Below are 18,253 nucleotides of genomic sequence, written 5' to 3' on the forward strand. Positions count from 1 at the left end.
AGTATGTGTGTATATACTTTTTAGGATATTTTCCAGCCTCCTATCAGCTGGCTCCTTGAGGGCGGCCGTATCTGGAGACGGTAACGCCACTTGTTTTGATAAGCGTGTGAGCGCCTTATCCACCCTAGGGGGTGTTTCCCAACGCGCCCTAACTTCTGGCGGGAAAGGGTATAACGCCAATAATTTTCTATCGGGGGAAACCCACGCATCATCACACACTTCATTTAATTTATCTGATTCAGGAAAAACTACAGGTAGTTTTTTCACACCCCACATAATACCCTTTTTTGTGGTACTTGTAGTATCAGAAATATGTAACACCTCCTTCATTGCCCTTAACATGTAACGTGTGGCCCTAATGGAAAATACGTTTGTTTCTTCACCGTCGACACTGGAGTCAGTGTCCGTGTCTGTGTCGACCGACTGAGGTAATGGGCGTTTTAAAGCCCCTGACGGTGTTTGAGACGCCTGGACAGGTACTAATTGGTTTGCCGGCCGTCTCATGTCGTCAACCGACCTTGCAGCGTGTTGACATTATCACGTAATTCCCTAAATAAGCCATCCATTCCGGTGTCGACTCCCTAGAGAGTGACATCACCATTACAGGCAATTGCTCCGCCTCCTCACCAACATCGTCCTCATACATGTCGACACACACGTACCGACACACAGCACACACACAGGGAATGCTCTGATAGAGGACAGGACCCCACTAGCCCTTTGGGGAGACAGAGGGAGTGTTTGCCAGCACACACCAAAACGCTATAATTATACAGGGACAACCTTATATAAGTGTTTTCCCTTATAGCATCTTAATATATTATAATATCGCCACACAAAATGCCCCCCCTCTCTGTTTTAACCCTGTTTCTGTAGTGCAGTGCAGGGGAGAGCCTGGGAGCCTTCCTAGCAGCGGAGCTGTGTAGGAAAATGGCGCTGTGTGCTGAGGAGAATAGGCCCCGCCCCCTTTTCGGCGGGCTTCTTCTCCCGTTTTTCTGACAACCTGGCAGGGGTTAAATACATCCATATAGCCCCAGAGGCTATATGTGATGTATTTTTAGCCAGCATAGGTACTTTCATTGCTGCCCAGGGCGCCCCCCCCAGCGCCCTGCACCCTCAGTGACCGTTGGTGTGAAGTGTGCTGAGAGCAATGGCGCACAGCTGCCGTGCTGTGCGCTACCTTAAGAAGACTGGGAAGTCTTCAGCCGCCGATTTCTGGACCTCTTCTCTCTTCAGCATCTGCAAGGGGGTCGGCGGCGCGGCTCCGGTGACCCATCCAGGCTGTACCTGTGATCGTCCCTCTGGAGCTAGTGTCCAGTAGCCTAAGAAGCCAATCCATCCTGCACGCAGGTGAGTTCACTTCTTCTCCCCTAAGTCTTTCGTTGCAGTGAGCCTGTTGCCAGCAGGACTCACTGAAAATAAAAAACCTAACAAAACTTTTACTCTAAGCAGCCCTTTAGGAGAGCCACCTAGATTGCACCCTTCTCGGCCGGGCACAAAAACCTAACTAAGGCTTGGAGGAGGGTCATAGGGGGAGGAGCCAGTGCACACCACCTGATCCTAAAGCTTTTACTTTTGTGCCCTGTCTCCTGCGGAGCCGCTATTCCCCATGGTCCTTACGGAGTCCCCAGCATCCACTTAGGACGTCAGAGAAAAACCCATGTCGACCTAGTAACTGTGTCGACCTATTTCAGGTGTCGGACTAGTCACTGTTGACCAATAGTGGTCGACCTAATGACTGTCAACCCTATGATCCACACCCAAGTAATAGTCTGCGAGAAGCCCCTGGTGTCCATTCATTTCATCCCAGTCATCATATTGGATTGCTAATATTGATCTGCAGGACCCTGAGGTGGGCTGAGACTAAGCAAAGAGCACTGCCAGGTACTATGGGGGTTATTCAGGTTGGATCTCAGTTTTGAGAAAATCGCAAACAAACAATTTTCTCAAAACTGCGCATGTGCTGCGGCCACACAGGGCATGCGCTAGCAGTCACTTGAGTGACAGTGGTGGCCGTCGTAGAGTCGGCTTTTCAGCATTGCGGGGGAGTGGTCGCAGGCGTTTTCGGAGAGGCTGCGTGACGTCATATGCAGCCGCTCCAATGGGGAAAACAGCGGTGGACCACCAGTATACGCAGCCTAGCTGTGGCTGCAGGAGGTCGTCCACAATTGCTGTGACCACAATCTGACTGCGCTGGCATCACAATCACATTGCGTTCTGAGCTGCGGGGCGGGAGTTAGCATGCTGGGTGGCCTTCTCCTGCGCAGGGCGGCCCCCCAGCATGCTACAGAAGGGATTACAGATTCTACTTTTTAGCAAAATCTGCAATCCGTGCTGAATAAGATCCAATGTAAGCAAAACTTGTAACTGCCAGGAGTAACATGTGCAAAAGACAAGGGGCTAAGGGCCTAATTCAGTAAGGATTGCAAATTCTGCAAAATAGCAGTATTTGCAATCCTTAGCATGCTGACCGCTGCCTTCCCTCTTTGATGAAGCAGAAATTGCGATCGCCTCACAATTTCTACTTCATCGTAGAAGTTAGTGAAGCTTCCTGCCGGCGCAGTTTAGCTGCGACCGCAGGAGGCCCGCCGCGTTCTTCTCGATCGCGGCGGCTGCGTGAGATGTCACGCAGCCGCCGTGATCACGCCCAACATGCCCCCATTCGTCCACCTCCATCCCCCCATTCGCACGAGACCGCCCCCGCAATGCTCCGTCCTAGATGTGGAGTGTTGCTCCCCCCCCCACCCGGAGGCAGGGGCGATCGCATTTCCTGTGTCCCTACCCCCGCAGAAAGTGCGGGCACATGCGCAGGAGTGTCGCTGCTCATGCGACAATCATACTAATTCCGGTTGGATCACGATTTGCGATCCAACCTGAATTAGCCCCTATATACAAAGCAAAAACACGGTCATTAATAATAATAATAATAATAATAATAATAATAATAATGTTATGAAAGAACAAACACACATTTAGAATCTAAAGACATTTTCATGGGTATTTAAAAGATGAACATTTAGGCAAAACTGTGTTTTCAATTATACAAATAGATAGAAACTGACAGTTAATATATAGTACAGTTGAGGCATAGAGTCATGTAAACCCAGAAAGAGGAATATTTGTAATAGGACTATAAATAAAGCACAAGATTATTCCACTTACATGTTCACTAACAATTCACCCTTGAAGATTACACGTGCTTATATCCACTTCCAGGTTGGGGGATGTGAGGCCTGTCATTGGCTGAGGTGGAGCACAGAGGCGGGGGCTTCAGTTACAGGAGGGGTGTCTGGTAACCTGTGCAGTGCTGAAACAGAGAGACTGTGCTGTAATAATGTAATGTCTCACAGTCATCTGCACTGATAGTAGAGCATGCTATGTGATGCATTAGACAGGTTTTTGTGATGTCACTTGCATACCTCCCAACATGACCCTCTCCAGGAGGGACACAATGCTCTGCTTCTGGATTTTTCTCTTCATGTATGATTGCCAGCACCTGTTTTGACAGGTTAGTGGATAAGAAAGGTGTTTCACTACAGGTGATGGCAATCATAAATTAAGAGGGAAGTCCAGAAGCAGAGCATTCTGTCCCTCCTGGAGAGGGTCATGTTGGGAGGTATGCACTTGCATTAGGCAGACATAATTCAGCTTTCCGGCAGTGTGTCAGTGCAGGCAGGCTACATTCCTCATTAGCACAGCATGGCACATGTTCTCAGGGAGTAATAAAAGATTTATTGTTATATCAGTAGCCAGCCAGACGCACATCAGCAGATCTCCAGGTACAGAGTAATACAAATAAAAAATGCTGAAGAGAGCTTAATAAGAAGCAAACTTCACCTGGGACTAGTAGTTCTACACAGTGGCGTAAGTTTGTCCCAGTTGCCCGGAGGCAAGAAAAATATTGGTGCCCCCCCCCCCCCCCTATATATCACCCGTGAACCAATAAGATGCCGTTTTGAGATCTGAGTAAAACCGAACATGCTCATCTCTAATTCTAACTATATGAAGCTACTAAAAAACCCGTTGCAACTAGACAGATCTATGTAGGGGTCCAGCCATACACTACATAGATCTGCTCAGTCACTCACAATGCTGATTATTTCTCTGATAATTAATTTGCAAGTGTCATATCCTGGATTAGAACCCACAACCTATTACACTGGAAGCATGCACCTTACTGGTGGAGATATCTGCTTCTGCATAGGAAGTGTGAGAATTCTAACTAAATGAAGTTACGTGTAATTGTCAGAGAAATAACTGCATATAGTTAGAATTCTCATGTTTCCTTTATAGGAGCAAATAGCTTCATCAGTAAGGTGTCTGCTTCCAGTGTATCTATAATAAAGAGGGTGAGATTTGTAAGGTGCAGTGACTAGTGGGGAAGTCGGCTACGGAAGAGATACCGGCTGCTGTCAGTTAACTTAATTGATTAATGTCACGGAACAGGAGGAGAAGTGCCCCCCTTCAAAGCAGGAGCCCGGCGGCAGCTGACTCCGTTGCCTCCCAGAGTTCTGCCTCTGGTTCTACAGCCTTATTCTGCTGTGGTGTCACAGTTGGGACTGTTAGTTCTACAGCCTCTTTATCTTGTGGCATCACAGCTGCGATTGGCAGTTCTACAGCCTCATTGCGCTGTGACATCATAGCTGGGACTAGTAGTTCTACAGGTTCATTCTACTTTGGTGCAGTGACAAATGTAGAATTTCTAGAGGCGAGGGGGTCCAAATGTAATGCACAATCTCCCACTCTGCAGAATATAGAATACATTATTAATATTTAACAATACATTATAGACCACAGGTTCTCAAACTCACAGTGCATGTTTTGCAGTTCTCCTCACAGAATCACAAGTGAAATAATTTGCTCCACTTGTGGACCTTTTAAAATAGTTTCAGTGAGTAATTTATACACCTGTGCACCTGATGGGTTACCTGCAAAACATGCACTGTGTGGGGTCCTGAGGACCGAGTTTGAGAACCACTGGTATAGACTGTATCAAACATATTTAAAAAATATAAATAAGTTGTCAGGAAAAGGTTAAACATACTAAAATAAATACACAAACATAATAGAACCAGTACTGCACTATCTAAACACACATTCTCCCATCTCATGGTAAGGCTCCTGTCTCTTCTTTCTGGTAGCTACTCTCTGGGCCAGTGCACTGATAACGTGGTAGAAGAAACTGCCATCACCGGGCATGTGCAGCAGCTCCACTCTGTTTCTTAACCTGCATGATGTAGCAGCAGCTCTAGTAATCGTATTATATACCATTGCTATTGTTGTCATAATGTGAACCAATTGCCAAGGGGAAGCAAGTTACGAGGCTGAAGTTAGCTTCTTATTCACTTCTTATTCGGCTCCAGCTTCTTATTCAGAAAATATTATATTAAAATAAATTAAATAAGGATAGATCACTAAGTGAACATTGCATAAACTTCAACTAGTGTCCCTTACAGGGCCGGTTCAAGGGCACTCTGCGCCCCGGGCAGGAAAAGGGGCGTGGTCTAATACAGGGGCGTGGTCAGTTACGCCCCCTGTACATTGCTAGCGCCGATTGAATGCTGAGCGGTGCACGATGACGTCATCGCGCACCGCACAGCAAAAGGTCCTCTCCACGAAGGGAAACTAGACGCTATGCGTCTAGTTCCCTTTTGTGGAGAGGACCTTTGCTGTGCGGTGCACGATGACGTCATCGCGCACCGCTCAGCAAAGTTACTCTCCACGAAGGGAAACTAGACGCATAGCGTCTAGTTCCCTTCACAGGAGGCGGACGGGGACGGCAGCGGAGGCGGACGGGGGACACAGCGAGCAGCAGTGGCGGATCTTGCCACGGTGCAGCGCCCTCCGGATGGCGCCAGCGCCCTCCGGAAGGCGGCGCCCCGGGCAAAAGTCCTGCTTGCCCGTGGCAAGATCCGCTACTGGTCCCTTACACAAATTTACATTACATTTTGCATTAAACAAAAATGATTTAGGCATGAAAATGGTGGTACAGCGGGAACAAACACCAGATTTCATCATTTTGAATAAGAAGCTGTAGTTGTGCAAGGGTTAAACAGCGTTGGTCAACAGATTTGACAATTGAAACCCACACTGGGTGGTCACTTACATATCAACCACTTGCAAGTTGCCTTGACCAACAAGCATTTGGGCATGAAAATGGTGGTAAAGCGGGCACAGACTCCAAATTTCATCATTTTGAATAAGAAGCTGTAATTCTGTAAGTGACCACCCTGTGTGGGTTTCAAGTGTCAAATCTGTTGACCAACGCTGTTTAACCCTTGCACAACTACAGCTTCTTATTCAAAATGAGGAAGTCTGGTGACTGTGCCCGCTTTACCACCATTTTTATGCCTAAATCATTTTTGTTTAATGCAAAATGTAATGTAAATTGGTGTAAGGGACACTATTTGAAGTTTATGCAATGTTAACTTAAGGCCCGTACACACTGGTCGATATATCGGCCGTTCTCTTGAACGGCTGATATATCGCGGGACCGTCGTTCACAGACGTATCGCGTCGGCCCCGCAGCACAGCCGACGGCCAATATATCTACGGATATATTGGCACATCGCTGTGTGTGTACAGGCGACCAGCCGGCCGCCCGTACACATGCTGCGGCGGCCGGCGGTGATTGACAGCTGAACTGGCACGCCCGCCCAGTTCATGACGTCAGTCCCCGACAGATCGGGCAGTGTGTATGCACAGCACACTGCCCGATCCGTCCATAGATATATCTGCAGATCAATTGATCTGCAGATATATCTTTTAGTGTGTACCAACCTTTAGTGATCTATCCTTATTTAATTTATTTTAATATAATATTTTCTGAATAAGAAGCTGGAGCCGAATAAGAAGTTAACTTCAGCCTCGTAAGCAAGTTTGCCTATATGGTATCACAGCTGGAACTAGTAGTTCTACAGCCTCATTATCTTGTGGCATTACAGCAGGGACTAGTAGTTCTACAGACAATGGGATTTCTGTCATGTCCTGTAGCATGCAGAGACTGAGATGTGTACCCCGTCAAGGCCGCGGTACTAAGCAGCAGCTGTCTCACCGTGACGCAGCCTCTAGGTTGTCTGACGTCACCCCGCGCCGCCGGCGGAAGCGGAAGCAGCCGGTGTTGCCAGGGTCAGCGCTGACGAGACTGCAGGCGGAAGTGTCCGGCAGAAGGGGGAATGGCGGTGGCGGTTGGCCTCGCCGGTGTGCCGGCACAGGACGAGCTGGTCCGCTCGGTCACCCTGCACCGCCGCCGGTCCCTACTGCTGAGGGGGACAGTTCTGCCGTTCTCCGCGCTGTACCCGGCCTGGCTATACCTGTGGGTGTCGGTGTACGGAATGTCGGAGTACCCGGAGGCCGGACTCATCTGCCTGGCCGGGCTCGGGCTCGTGCACGCGCTCACCGTGCTCTCGGGGCTGTGGTCCGTGCACGCGAACTGCGCGCTCTCCTGCTCTAAGGTCAGTCCCTGGTGGGGGTAGTGACGTCACGTCCAGCGGATGACAGATGGGGGTGGTGGGTTCACTGACATGGCTGGCTGTCAGGATGTTCCTGTTTTTATATATGTGTTGATAATTTCTATGTCTTGGTCTTTATAACTAGAGGTGAAGAAGGGTATAGCCCATGTTGGCTGTTGTAATGAGTGGCTCCTTGTTACAGTCACACACAGACACTGTCAGGGACGTCTCTCCTCAAGCATTTCCTGAAGACATGAACATGGTCAGATGGTGTCATAAAATGGCTGCTACAGACTAGATCAGCCTGCTGCACCCTGTGGCTGCTCACCCCAGGTGTGTCCCCCCTCAGAGTCCAGTGAGTCACGGCTGGAGAAGCGCAGGTTGTGTGGTGTCTCATTCATACTACTGTCTAGGTGAACACTGAACATGTGTTACGCTATATGTTACCTGTTCTGGTCTCCTACTCAGTTATATATTTATTTTTTTATTGTTCTGCTACCACTTTACAGTGCACTATGCAGAGAATGCCGTTCACATCAGTTCCTGCCACATTGGGACTTACATGCTAAGACGACCCGGATCATGGCAGATGGGACGACTGACGTAGAGATACACACAGAACGATATAGCATGCAAATGTACACTATATCGTTCATGGCCGCGTTCAGCTAGGTGCCGTCGTCATTCGGGTCATCCCATCTGATTTGCTGAACAGGGACGATGTTGCTCACGACCTGCTGAAGCGCGCAGTTGGGCATACACACTGGACAATGTGCACGATATGTCATCCGATCTGCTGGATCAGATGACACATCACCCACCTAGTATGTACCCACCATAAGGGGCACATTTATCAACCAGTGATTCTTGTTATTACTCATTACAATGACAATTGATGTTTCAGCCAATCAGCTTCTGTCATTTTTCAAACACATGTCAGGAGCTGATTGGCTGAAGCACCATTTATCATTCTTAACGAGTCATAACAATATCACCCATTGGTAAATCTGCCCCTCTAAGTTCCCTAAGACAGAATCCAGTTACCCAGCCTAGTTTGCTCATTAATACCCCTTTTACACTCGCAGGCCGAGGTCATTCCCGGGAATTTGTCCCGACATATTTCCCGGGACACATTCCCGGGAATGACCCTTTTACATTAGCGTCCCAACCCGGCATATTGCCGGGTCGGTGACTCCACCGGAGGCAGTGCTTGGAGATAATCTTCTCCAAGCACCACCTCCTATGCAGAGAACGGGTGCCGGGTCGCCTTGACCCGGGATACCCGTTCACACTGCACAGCTTCCCGGGACGGTCCCGGATTCAACCCAGGTCGAGACCTGGGTTGAAATCCCGCGATGCTCGTCCCGGGAAATAGTCCCTGTACCCTTTCACACTGACAAAAATCCTGGGATGATGCGCGTTCACGTGCAAAATCCCGGGATAAAATTGTCAGTGTAAAAGGGGTATAATAGTTATCGTGTTCCTGTGCTATTACAGCAGTATTGCTATGCTATACAATTAAATGTGAAGTGGAACTAAAGCTGATGAGATATCATACAGGTTTCATACAGTATGCTGTAGCGGTTGTGTCTGTTACCTTCATGATCAGGACCTGGAAGTGACCTAACGAGAGGGCAGGATAGAACTTCCGCCCTTACAGCACCTATATGTTTTCTCCGTTCTCCCTTCGTGTGAGTTTTTCTTTTCTTTTTTTCTATGCACCGTTGGACCCTCACGGACTTGCTTCGCTCGCCACGCTTCGGGTTCGGTGTCTCCTCCGCTTCGCTCGCCACAAGTTACTATTCCAAATAGTTTGTGACATGGACCCAGGGGGTTATGGGAAAGGTCCTCTCCACGAAGGGAAACTAGATGCTACTATGCTGTAGCACAGGGCCAACATTGGCATTTACTTTTCCATGGGTATCAGAAGTGCTCTGGGTACTGGCAATGAAATGGGAATGTTTGATCCATATGTTTCAGGCGTGAAGCAAGAGATTAATATAATATAGAAACAGTTAAACATATCAAAGGTATTAATTGGGTGTAGTAACTCCTAGGTTCTCAAACAGACATTATAACCTTTTTCTTTTTATGAACTATGGTTTTTTTAATGAGTTAATTTGTCATAATAAACACACTTTTTTTTTTTTTTTTGAAGAACAATCTTACTATATAGTATTCCCACTCCCTTTTCTTCTCGTCATTTGGGCATTACACATTTGTTGAATCTGATTAAAATGCTGTGACTCCCAGGGTGTCCTGCACTGTTGACTACCCTTCTCTTGTTTTTGGTATCGCCATCAGATGTGGCTGAAATATAGCAAATATAGCACAAATCTGTTTGCAATGACATTGGGTTTGTGATGTGGTAGAAGGAAGAGACAGATGACTTGTCGTCATAAACAAATACTATTTGTTTAAAAAGTTATTTATATAAGGCATCCAAACTTTAATCATTAGCTTTTACATACTATATATTCTAATGCTTGTTTATTCTCCTTACACTTCTATTTTAATACAGTTGATGTTGAATTGGTATTTCTCTGACGTCCTAGTGGATGCTGGGACTCCGTAAGGACCATGGGGAATAGCGGCTCCGCAGGAGACTGGGCACAACTAAAAGAAAGCTTTTGGTCTACCTGGTGTGCACTGGCTCCTCCCTCTATGACCCTCCTCCAGACCTCAGTTAGAATCTTGTGCCCGGCTGAGCTGGATGCACACTAGGGGCTCTCCTGAGCTCCTAGAAAAGAAAGTATATTTTAGTTTTTTTATTTTCAGTGAGATCTGCTGGCAACAGACTCACTGCTACGAGGGACTAAGGGGAGAAGAAGCGAACCTACCTGCTTGCAGCTAGCTTGGGCTTCTTAGGCTACTGGACACCATTAGCTCCAGAGGGATCGAACACAGGGCCCGACCTCGATCGTCCGGTCCCGGAGCCGCGCCGCCGTCCCCCTTACAGAGCTAGAAGCAAGAAGATGGTCCTGAAAATCGGCGGCAGAAGACTTCGGTCTTCAACAAGGTAGCACACAGCACTGCAGCTGTGCGCCATTGCTCCTCATGCACACCTCACACTCCGGTCACTGATGGGTGCAGGGCGCTGGGGGGGGGGGGGGGGCGCGGCGCCCTGAGCAGCAATAAAACACCTTGGCTGGCAAAATAATCACAATATATAGTGCTAGAGGCTATACAGGTTGAGTATCCCTTATCCAAAATGCTTGGGACCAGAGGAATATTGGATATCGGATTTTTCTGTATTTTGGAATAATTGCATACCATAACGAGATATTATGGTGATGGGACCTAAATCTAAGCACAGAAGGCATTTATGTTTCATATACACCTTATACACACAGCCTGAAGGTCATTTTAGCCAATATTTTTTATAACTTTGTGCATTTAAACAAAGTGTGTGTACATTCACAGAATTCATTTATGTTTCATATACACCTTATACACACAGTCTGAAGTTCATTTAATACAATATTTTTAATAACTTTGAGTATTAAACAAAGTTTGTGTACACTGAGCCATCAAAACACAAAGGTTTCACTATCTCAGTCTCACTCAAAAAAGTCCGTATTTCGGAATATTCCGTATTTCGGAATATTTGGATATGGGATACTCAACCTGTATATGTGAAAAATCCCCCTGCCAGAGATCCATAAAAAAGCGGGAGAAGCCCGCCAAAAAAGGGGCGGGGCTATCTCCCTCAGCACACTGGCGCCATTTTTCCCTCACAGCTCCGCTGGAAGGATCGCTCCCAGGCTCTCCCCTGCAGTTTCAAGACTACAAAGGGTAAAAAAGAGAGGGGGGGCACTAAATTTAGGCGCAGCAGTATATATATATATATATATATATATATATATATATATATATATATATATATATATATATATATAAGCAGCTATAAGGGAAAATCACTCAGTTATAGTGTTCATCCCTGTGTTATATAGCGCTCTGGTGTGTGCTGGCATACTCTCTGTCTCCCCAAAGGGCTTTGTTGGGTCCTGTCCTCTGTCAGAGCATTCCCTGTGTGTGTCGGTACGGCTGTGTCGACATGTTTGATGAGGAGGCTTATGTGGAGGCGGAGCAGATGCCGATAAATGTGATGTCACCCCCTGCGGGGTCGACACCTGAGTGGATGGTTATGTGGAAGGAATTACGCGACAGTGTCGACTCCTTACATAAAAGGTTTGACGACATACCAAATATGGGACAGCCGGCTTCTCAGCCTGTGCCTGCCCAGGCGTCTCAAAAGCCATCAGGGGCTCTAAAACGCCCGCTACCTCAGATGGCAGACACAGATGTCGATACGGACTCCAGTGTCGACGACGATGAGACTAATGTAACTAACAATAGGGCCACACGTTACATGATTGAGGCAATGAAAAATGTGTTGCACATTTCTGATGTTACCCCAGGAACCACAAAAAAGGGTATTATGTTTGGAGAGAAAAAACTACCATTAGTTTTTCCTCCATCTGAGGAATTAAATGAAGTGTGTGAAGAAGTGTGGGCTTCCCCCGATAAGAAACTGGTAATTTCTAAAAGGTTACTAATGACGTACCCTTTCCCGCCAGAGGATAGGTCACGTTGGGAAACATCCCCTAGGGTGGATAAAGCGCTCACACGCTTGTCAAAGAAGGTGGCACTACCGTCTCCGGATACGGCCGCCCTAAAGGAGCCTGCTGATGGGAAGCAGGAGGCTATCCTGAAGTCTGTATATACACATACAGGTATTATACTGAGACCAGCTATTGCTTCAGCATGGATGTGCAGTGCTGCAGCTGCGTGGTCAGATTTCCTGTCGGAAAATATTGATACCCTAGACAGGGACACTATATTGCTAACCGTAGAGCATATTAAAGACGCAGTCTTATACATGAGAGATGCACAGAGGGATATTTGCCGCCTGGCATCTAAAATAAGTGCAATGTCCATTTCTGCCAGGAGAGGGTTATGGACTCGGCAGTGGACAGGTGATGCAGATTCTAAAAGGCACATGGAAGTTTTGCCTTATAAGGGTGAGGAGTTGTTCGGGGATGGTCTCTCGGACCTCGTTTCCACAGCAACAGCTGGGAAGTCAGCATTTTTACCCCATGTTCCCTCACAGCCAAAGAAAGCACCGTATTTTCAGGTACAGTCCTTTCGGCCCCATAAGGGCAAGCGGGATAAAGGCGCGTCCTTTCTGCCCAGAGGCAGAGGTAGAGGGAAAAAGCTGCAGCATACAGCCAGTTCCCAGGAGCAAAAGTCCTCCCCCGCTTCCGCCAAGTCCACCGCATGACGCTGGGGCTCCACAGGCGGAGCCAGGTACGGTGGGGGCCCGTCTCAAAAACTTCAGCAATCAGTGGGCTCGCTCACGGGTGGATCCCTGGATCCTTCAAGTAGTATCTCAGGGGTACAAGCTGGAATTCGGGACGTCTCCCCCCCCCCCCCCGCCGTTTCCTCAAATCTGCCTTGCCAACAACTCCCTCAGGCAGGGAGGCAGTGCTAGAGGCAATTCACAAGCTGTATTCCCAGCAGGTGATAGTCAAGGTGCCCCTCCTTCAACAAGGACGGGGTTACTATTCCACAATGTTTGTGGTACCGAAACCGGACGGTTCAGTGAGACCCATTTTAAATTTGAAATCCTTGAACACATATATAAAAAAATTCAAGTTCAAGATGGAATCGCTCAGGGCGGTTATTGCAAGCCTGGACGAGGGGGATTACATGGTATCACTGGACATCAAGGATGCTTACCTGCATGTCCCCATTTACCATCCTCACCAGGAGTACTTCAGATTTGTGGTACAGGATGGTCATTACCAATTCCAGACGTTGCCGTTTGGTCTGTCCACGGCACCGAGGGTATTTACCAAGGTAATGGCCGAAATGATGATACTCCTTCGAAAAAAGGGAGTTTTAATTATCCCGTACTTGGACGATCTTCTGATAAAGGCGAGGTCCAGGGAGCAGTTGTTGGTCGGGGTAGCACTATCTTGGGAGGTGCTACAACAGCACGGTTGGATTCTATATATTCCAAAGTCACAGCTGGTCCCTACGACACGTCTACTGTTCCTGGGGATGGTTCTGGACACAGAACAGAAAAAAGTGTTTCTCCCGGAGGAGAAGGCCAAGGAGCTGTCATCTCTAGTCAGAGGCCTCCTAAAACCAAAACAGGTGTCGGTGCATCATTGCACGCGAGTCCTGGGAAAAATGGTAGCTTCCTACGAAGCAATTCCATTCGGCAGGTTCCATGCAAGAACTTTTCAGTGGGACCTGTTGGACAAGTGGTCCGGATCGCATCTTCAGATGCATCGGCTGATAACCCTGTCTCCAAGGACCAGGGTGTCTCTGCTGTGGTGGCTGCAAAGTGCTCATCTTCAAGAGGGCCGCAGATTCGGCATACAGGACTGGGTCCTGGTGACCACGGATGCCAGCCTTCGAGGCTGGGGGGCAGTCACACAGGGAAGAAACTTCCAAGGACTATGGTCAAGTCAGGAGACTTCCCTACACATAAATATTCTGGAACTGAGGGCCATTTTCAATGCCCTAAGTCAGGCAAAACCCCTGCTTCAAAACCAGCCGGTACTGATCCAGTCAGACAACATCACGGCAGTCGTCCATGTAAACCGACAGGGCGGCACAAGAAGCAGGACTGCGATGGCAGAAGCCACAAGGATTCTCCGTTTGGCAGAAAATCACGTGTTAGCACTGTCAGCAGTGTTCATTCCGGGAGTGGACAACTGGGAAGCAGACTTCCTCAGCAGGCACGACCTCCACCCGGGAGAGTGGGGACTTCATCCAGAAGTCTTCCAACTGATTGTAAACCGTTGGGAAAGGCCACAGGTGGACATGATGGCGTCCCACCTAAACAAAAAGCTAGAAAGATATTGCGCCAGGTCAAGAGACCCTCAGGCGATAGCTGTGGACGCTCTAGTGACACCGTGGGTGTACCGGTCGGTTTATGTGTTCCCTCCTCTTCCTCTCATGCCCAAGGTACTGAGGATAATAAGGAGAAGAGGAGTAAGAACTATACTCATTGTTCCGGATTGGCCAAGAAGAGCTTGGTACCCGGAACTTAAGAAATGATCTCAGAGGACCCATGGCCTCTGCCGCTCAGACAGGACCTGCTGCAGCAGGGGCCCTGTCTGTTCCAAGACTTACCGCGGCTGCGTTTGACGGCATGGCGGTTGAACACCGGATCCTGAAGGAAAAGGGCATTCCGGAGGAAGTCATTCCTACGCTGATTAAAGCTAGGAAAGAAGTGACCGCAAACCATTATCACCGCATTTGGCGAAAATATGTTACGTGGTGTGAGGCCAGGAAGGCCCCAACGGAGGAATTTCAGCTGGGCCGTTTTCTGCACTTCCTACAGTCGGGGGTGACTATGGGCCTAAAATTGGGTTCCATTAAGGTCCAGATTTCGGCTCTATCGATTTTCTTCCAGAGAGAACTGGCTTCACTACCTGAAGTCCAGACTTTTGTTAAGGGAGTGCTGCATATTCAGCCCCCTTTTGTGCCTCCAGTGGCACCTTGGGATCTCAACGTGGTGTTGGATTTCCTAAAGTCACATTGGTTTGAGCCACTTAAAACCGTGGAATTAAAATCTCACGTGGAAAGTGGTCATGCTGCTGGCCTTGGCTTCGGCCAGGCGTGTGTCAGAATTGGCGGCTTTGTCATGTAAAAGCCCTTATCTGATTTTCCATATGGATAGGGCAGAATTGAAGACTCGTCCCCAGTTTCTCCCTAAGGTGGTATCAGCCTTTCATTTGAACCAACTTATCGTGGTGCCTGCGGCTACTAAAGACTTGGAGGCTTCCAAGTTGTTGGACGTAGTCAGGGCCCTGAAAATTTATGTTTCCAGGACAGCTAGTGTCAGGAAAACTGACTCGTTTATCCTGTATGCACCCAACAAGCTGGGTGCTCCTGCTTCAAAGCAGACTATTGCTCGCTTGATCTGTAGTACGATTCAGCTTGCACATTCTGCGGCTGGACTGCCGCATCCTAAATCAGTGAAAGCCCATTCCACGAGGAAGGTGGGCTCTTCGTGGGCGGCTGCCCGAGGGGTCCGGCTCTACAACTTTGCCGAACAGCTACTTGGTCGGGGTCAAACACATTTGCTGAATTCTACAAGTTTGACACCTTGGCTGAGGAGGACCTAGAGTTTGCCCATTCGGTGCTGCAGAGTCATCCGCACTCTCCCGCCCGTTTGGGAGCTTTGCTATAATCCCCATGGTCCTTACGGAGTCCCAGCATCCACTTAGGACGTCAGAGAAAATAAGATTTTACTCACCGGTAAATCCATTTCTCGTAGTCCGTAGTGGATGCTGGGCGCCCATCCCAAGTGCGGATTGTCTGCAATACTTGTATATAGTTATTGTTTAACTAAAGGGTTATTGTTGAGCCATCTGTTGAGAGGCTCAGTTATTGTTCATACTGTTAACTGGGTATAGTATCACGAGTTATACGGTGTGATTGGTGTGGCTGGTATGAGTCTTACCCGGGATTCAAAATCCTTCCTTATTGTGTCAGCTCTTCCGGGCACAGTATCCTAACTGAGGTCTGGAGGAGGGTCATAGAGGGAGGAGCCAGTGCACACCAGGTAGACCAAAAGCTTTCTTTTAGTTGTGCCCAGTCTCCTGCGGAGCCGCTATTCCCCATGGTCCTTACGGAGTCCCAGCATCCACTACGGACTACGAGAAATAGATTTACCGGTGAGTAAAATCTTATTTTTTCTCCCCACAGGACTCAAATCCCAAAACTGCTACATTAGCAAAAGTTGTTCCGACTCCAAACAATGGATCCGCTGAGTTAGTGCCACTGGTTAGAGAAAAGGTGAGGAGGGATTAACCGGCAGTCCGGCTGATGTAAAGGCTGACATTTATGTGGGTGGGTTCCCATGTCTCCTACAAGCTAACTTTCTCATACAGGTTGAGTATCCCATATCCAAATATTCCGAAATACGGACTTTTTTGAGTGAGATAGTGAAACCTTTGTTTTTTGATGGCTCAATGTACACAAACTTTGTTTAATACACAAAGTTATTAAAAATATTGTATTAAATGACCTTCAGGCTGTGTGTATAAGGTGTATATGAAACATAAATGCATTCTGTGCTTAGATTTAGGTCCCATCACCATGATATCTCATTATGGTATGCAATTATTCCAAAATACGGAAAAATCCGGCATCCAAAATACCTCTGGTCCCAAGCATTTTGGATAAGGGATACTCAACCTGTATCACAATTTGATTGTGAAGATTTTTAAAAGCGTGAATACAGTAATTACTGATGTTATCAATACTGCATTAGCTGGAACCAGCCCAGCCAGAAAAATGCAGGCCGGTTGTGTTTAGTAGTAAACAGAATATGTGATTTTAAAAACATACCTTTGATGTAAGGAGGTGGTTGCAGTAAGCCAATCTGGAGATGACTAGTGAGTGTATGAGGGACCAATACCCCTTTTCCACTAGCTTTAAAAACACGGGTAAATGCGCGGGGGCGCGCATTTACCCGTGTTTTTTCCTAGTGGAAACGGCCCCCACCTGCAAATTATCGGATCAAATGATCCGGGAATCCTACCCGGGTAGCTTGCCGGGTTGAACACGTGTTCAACCCGGTAAGTTGTGTAGTGTGAACGGAAGCCGCATCGATGCGACACGGCTCCCGTTCAGTGTATGGAAGGGCGGCGCTGGGAGATCATGTGATCTCCCAGCGCTGCCGCTGCCGCGTCACTAGCAGCGTCACCAACCCGGCAATATTCCGGGTTTGTGAGCGCTGTGGGTAAGGGGGCTGTAGCACGGGTCGCAGTTGTGTCAGGCTCCCGGCTGCGACCCGTGCTACAAGTAGAAAAGGGGTATTAGTAGCATCCTGGGTTAGAGGGTCTGAAATATTTTTGGCATGGAAACAGGAGTGTGAAAGGTAATGAATGTGTGGTTTGAAGGAGAGGGAAGATTCGAGAATATCTCCAAGACAGCGCACCTGGGGGCTAAAGGAGATGCCAGTGCTGCCATGAGGTAATTAAATTGTGAGAGGTGAGGTTATGCGGGAGGATGGGAATATGATCAGCATATTAGACATGTTGAGTTTAAGAAAGGGAATGCCTACCAACCAACTGGGAACAAGTGACATTCCAGGCATTCCCAGCTGTATATACACGTGCCATTGGGTCCTAGTATATCTGTTGGTTGCATTGTCACAGATATTGGTTCAACCCACAGTGGGAGTCTGCATAGTATGTAACCTGCTCAGCTAGTTACACAATAACACGTGTCTGGATAGAAGTTCCTTGCCTTGATTTATTTAGACTGTATTGTAATTGTTACATTTACCTTTTTCTACTGGCAGCCTCCTTGTGCTGTTGAAGGGACATTGGTAGTGAGATAAGCATAAGGGTTCTGGTATGAATGGTCGACCCATGCTAAGGTTGACATTCATTAGGTCGACCACTATTGGTCAACATTGACTAATAGTCGACACATGAAAATGTTCGACACGGGACAGGTCAACACATGAAAAGGTCAACATTAATTTTTTAACTGTTTTTGGTGTCATTTTTTCCGTAACATGACCAGAGCAGGAACCACAATTGGTGTACCACGTCCCCTTCCATGGCTTGCTTCGCTTGCCATGCTGCGGGCAAGGTGCCTCGCTCTGCACGCGCTGTGCTTGGCACAGGTTACCATTCCCAATCGTAGTCCACGTGGATGGTAAAGTATGAAAAACTTTTAAAAAATCTCTATATATATTTTTTTTAAATCCATGTCGACATTTTCATGTGTTGACCATTTGTCCATGTCGACCAATAGTGTTCGAC

General features: G+C 47.7%; 2 protein-coding genes across 6 annotated transcripts in view; one reads left to right on the forward strand and one right to left on the reverse strand.

Moving 5' to 3' along the window:
- Positions 1-7,405, reverse strand: part of CHCHD5 (coiled-coil-helix-coiled-coil-helix domain containing 5) — a 96,827-nt gene extending 89,422 nt beyond the window's left edge. Inside the window, exons 1-2 of one of the 5 annotated variants that reach the window (XM_063931517.1) lie at positions 7,314-7,405; positions 3,163-3,307 (exon numbers count right to left, since the gene is read on the reverse strand). In XM_063931517.1, the coding sequence (XP_063787587.1) occupies positions 3,163-3,164 (2 nt within the window). In that variant the 5' untranslated portion in view covers positions 3,165-3,307; positions 7,314-7,405. Of the gene's footprint in view, positions 1-3,162; positions 3,308-4,811; positions 4,873-5,096; positions 5,196-7,016; positions 7,142-7,313 lie in introns of those variants that run through there. The other 4 variants (XM_063931516.1, XM_063931519.1, XM_063931520.1 and 1 more) reach the window with 4 other exon arrangements.
- ATP13A1 (ATPase 13A1) overlaps positions 7,176-18,253 on the forward strand; it is a 221,407-nt gene continuing 210,329 nt past the window's right edge. The window contains exons 1-2 of the mRNA XM_063931515.1: positions 7,176-7,454; positions 16,182-16,271. Of these exons, the coding sequence (XP_063787585.1) occupies positions 7,176-7,454; positions 16,182-16,271 (369 nt within the window). The remainder of the gene's footprint in view (positions 7,455-16,181; positions 16,272-18,253) is intronic.

The sequence above is a fragment of the Pseudophryne corroboree genome, chromosome 6 (genome assembly GCF_028390025.1).
Source record: "Pseudophryne corroboree isolate aPseCor3 chromosome 6, aPseCor3.hap2, whole genome shotgun sequence".
Taxonomy (NCBI): domain Eukaryota; kingdom Metazoa; phylum Chordata; class Amphibia; order Anura; family Myobatrachidae; genus Pseudophryne; species Pseudophryne corroboree.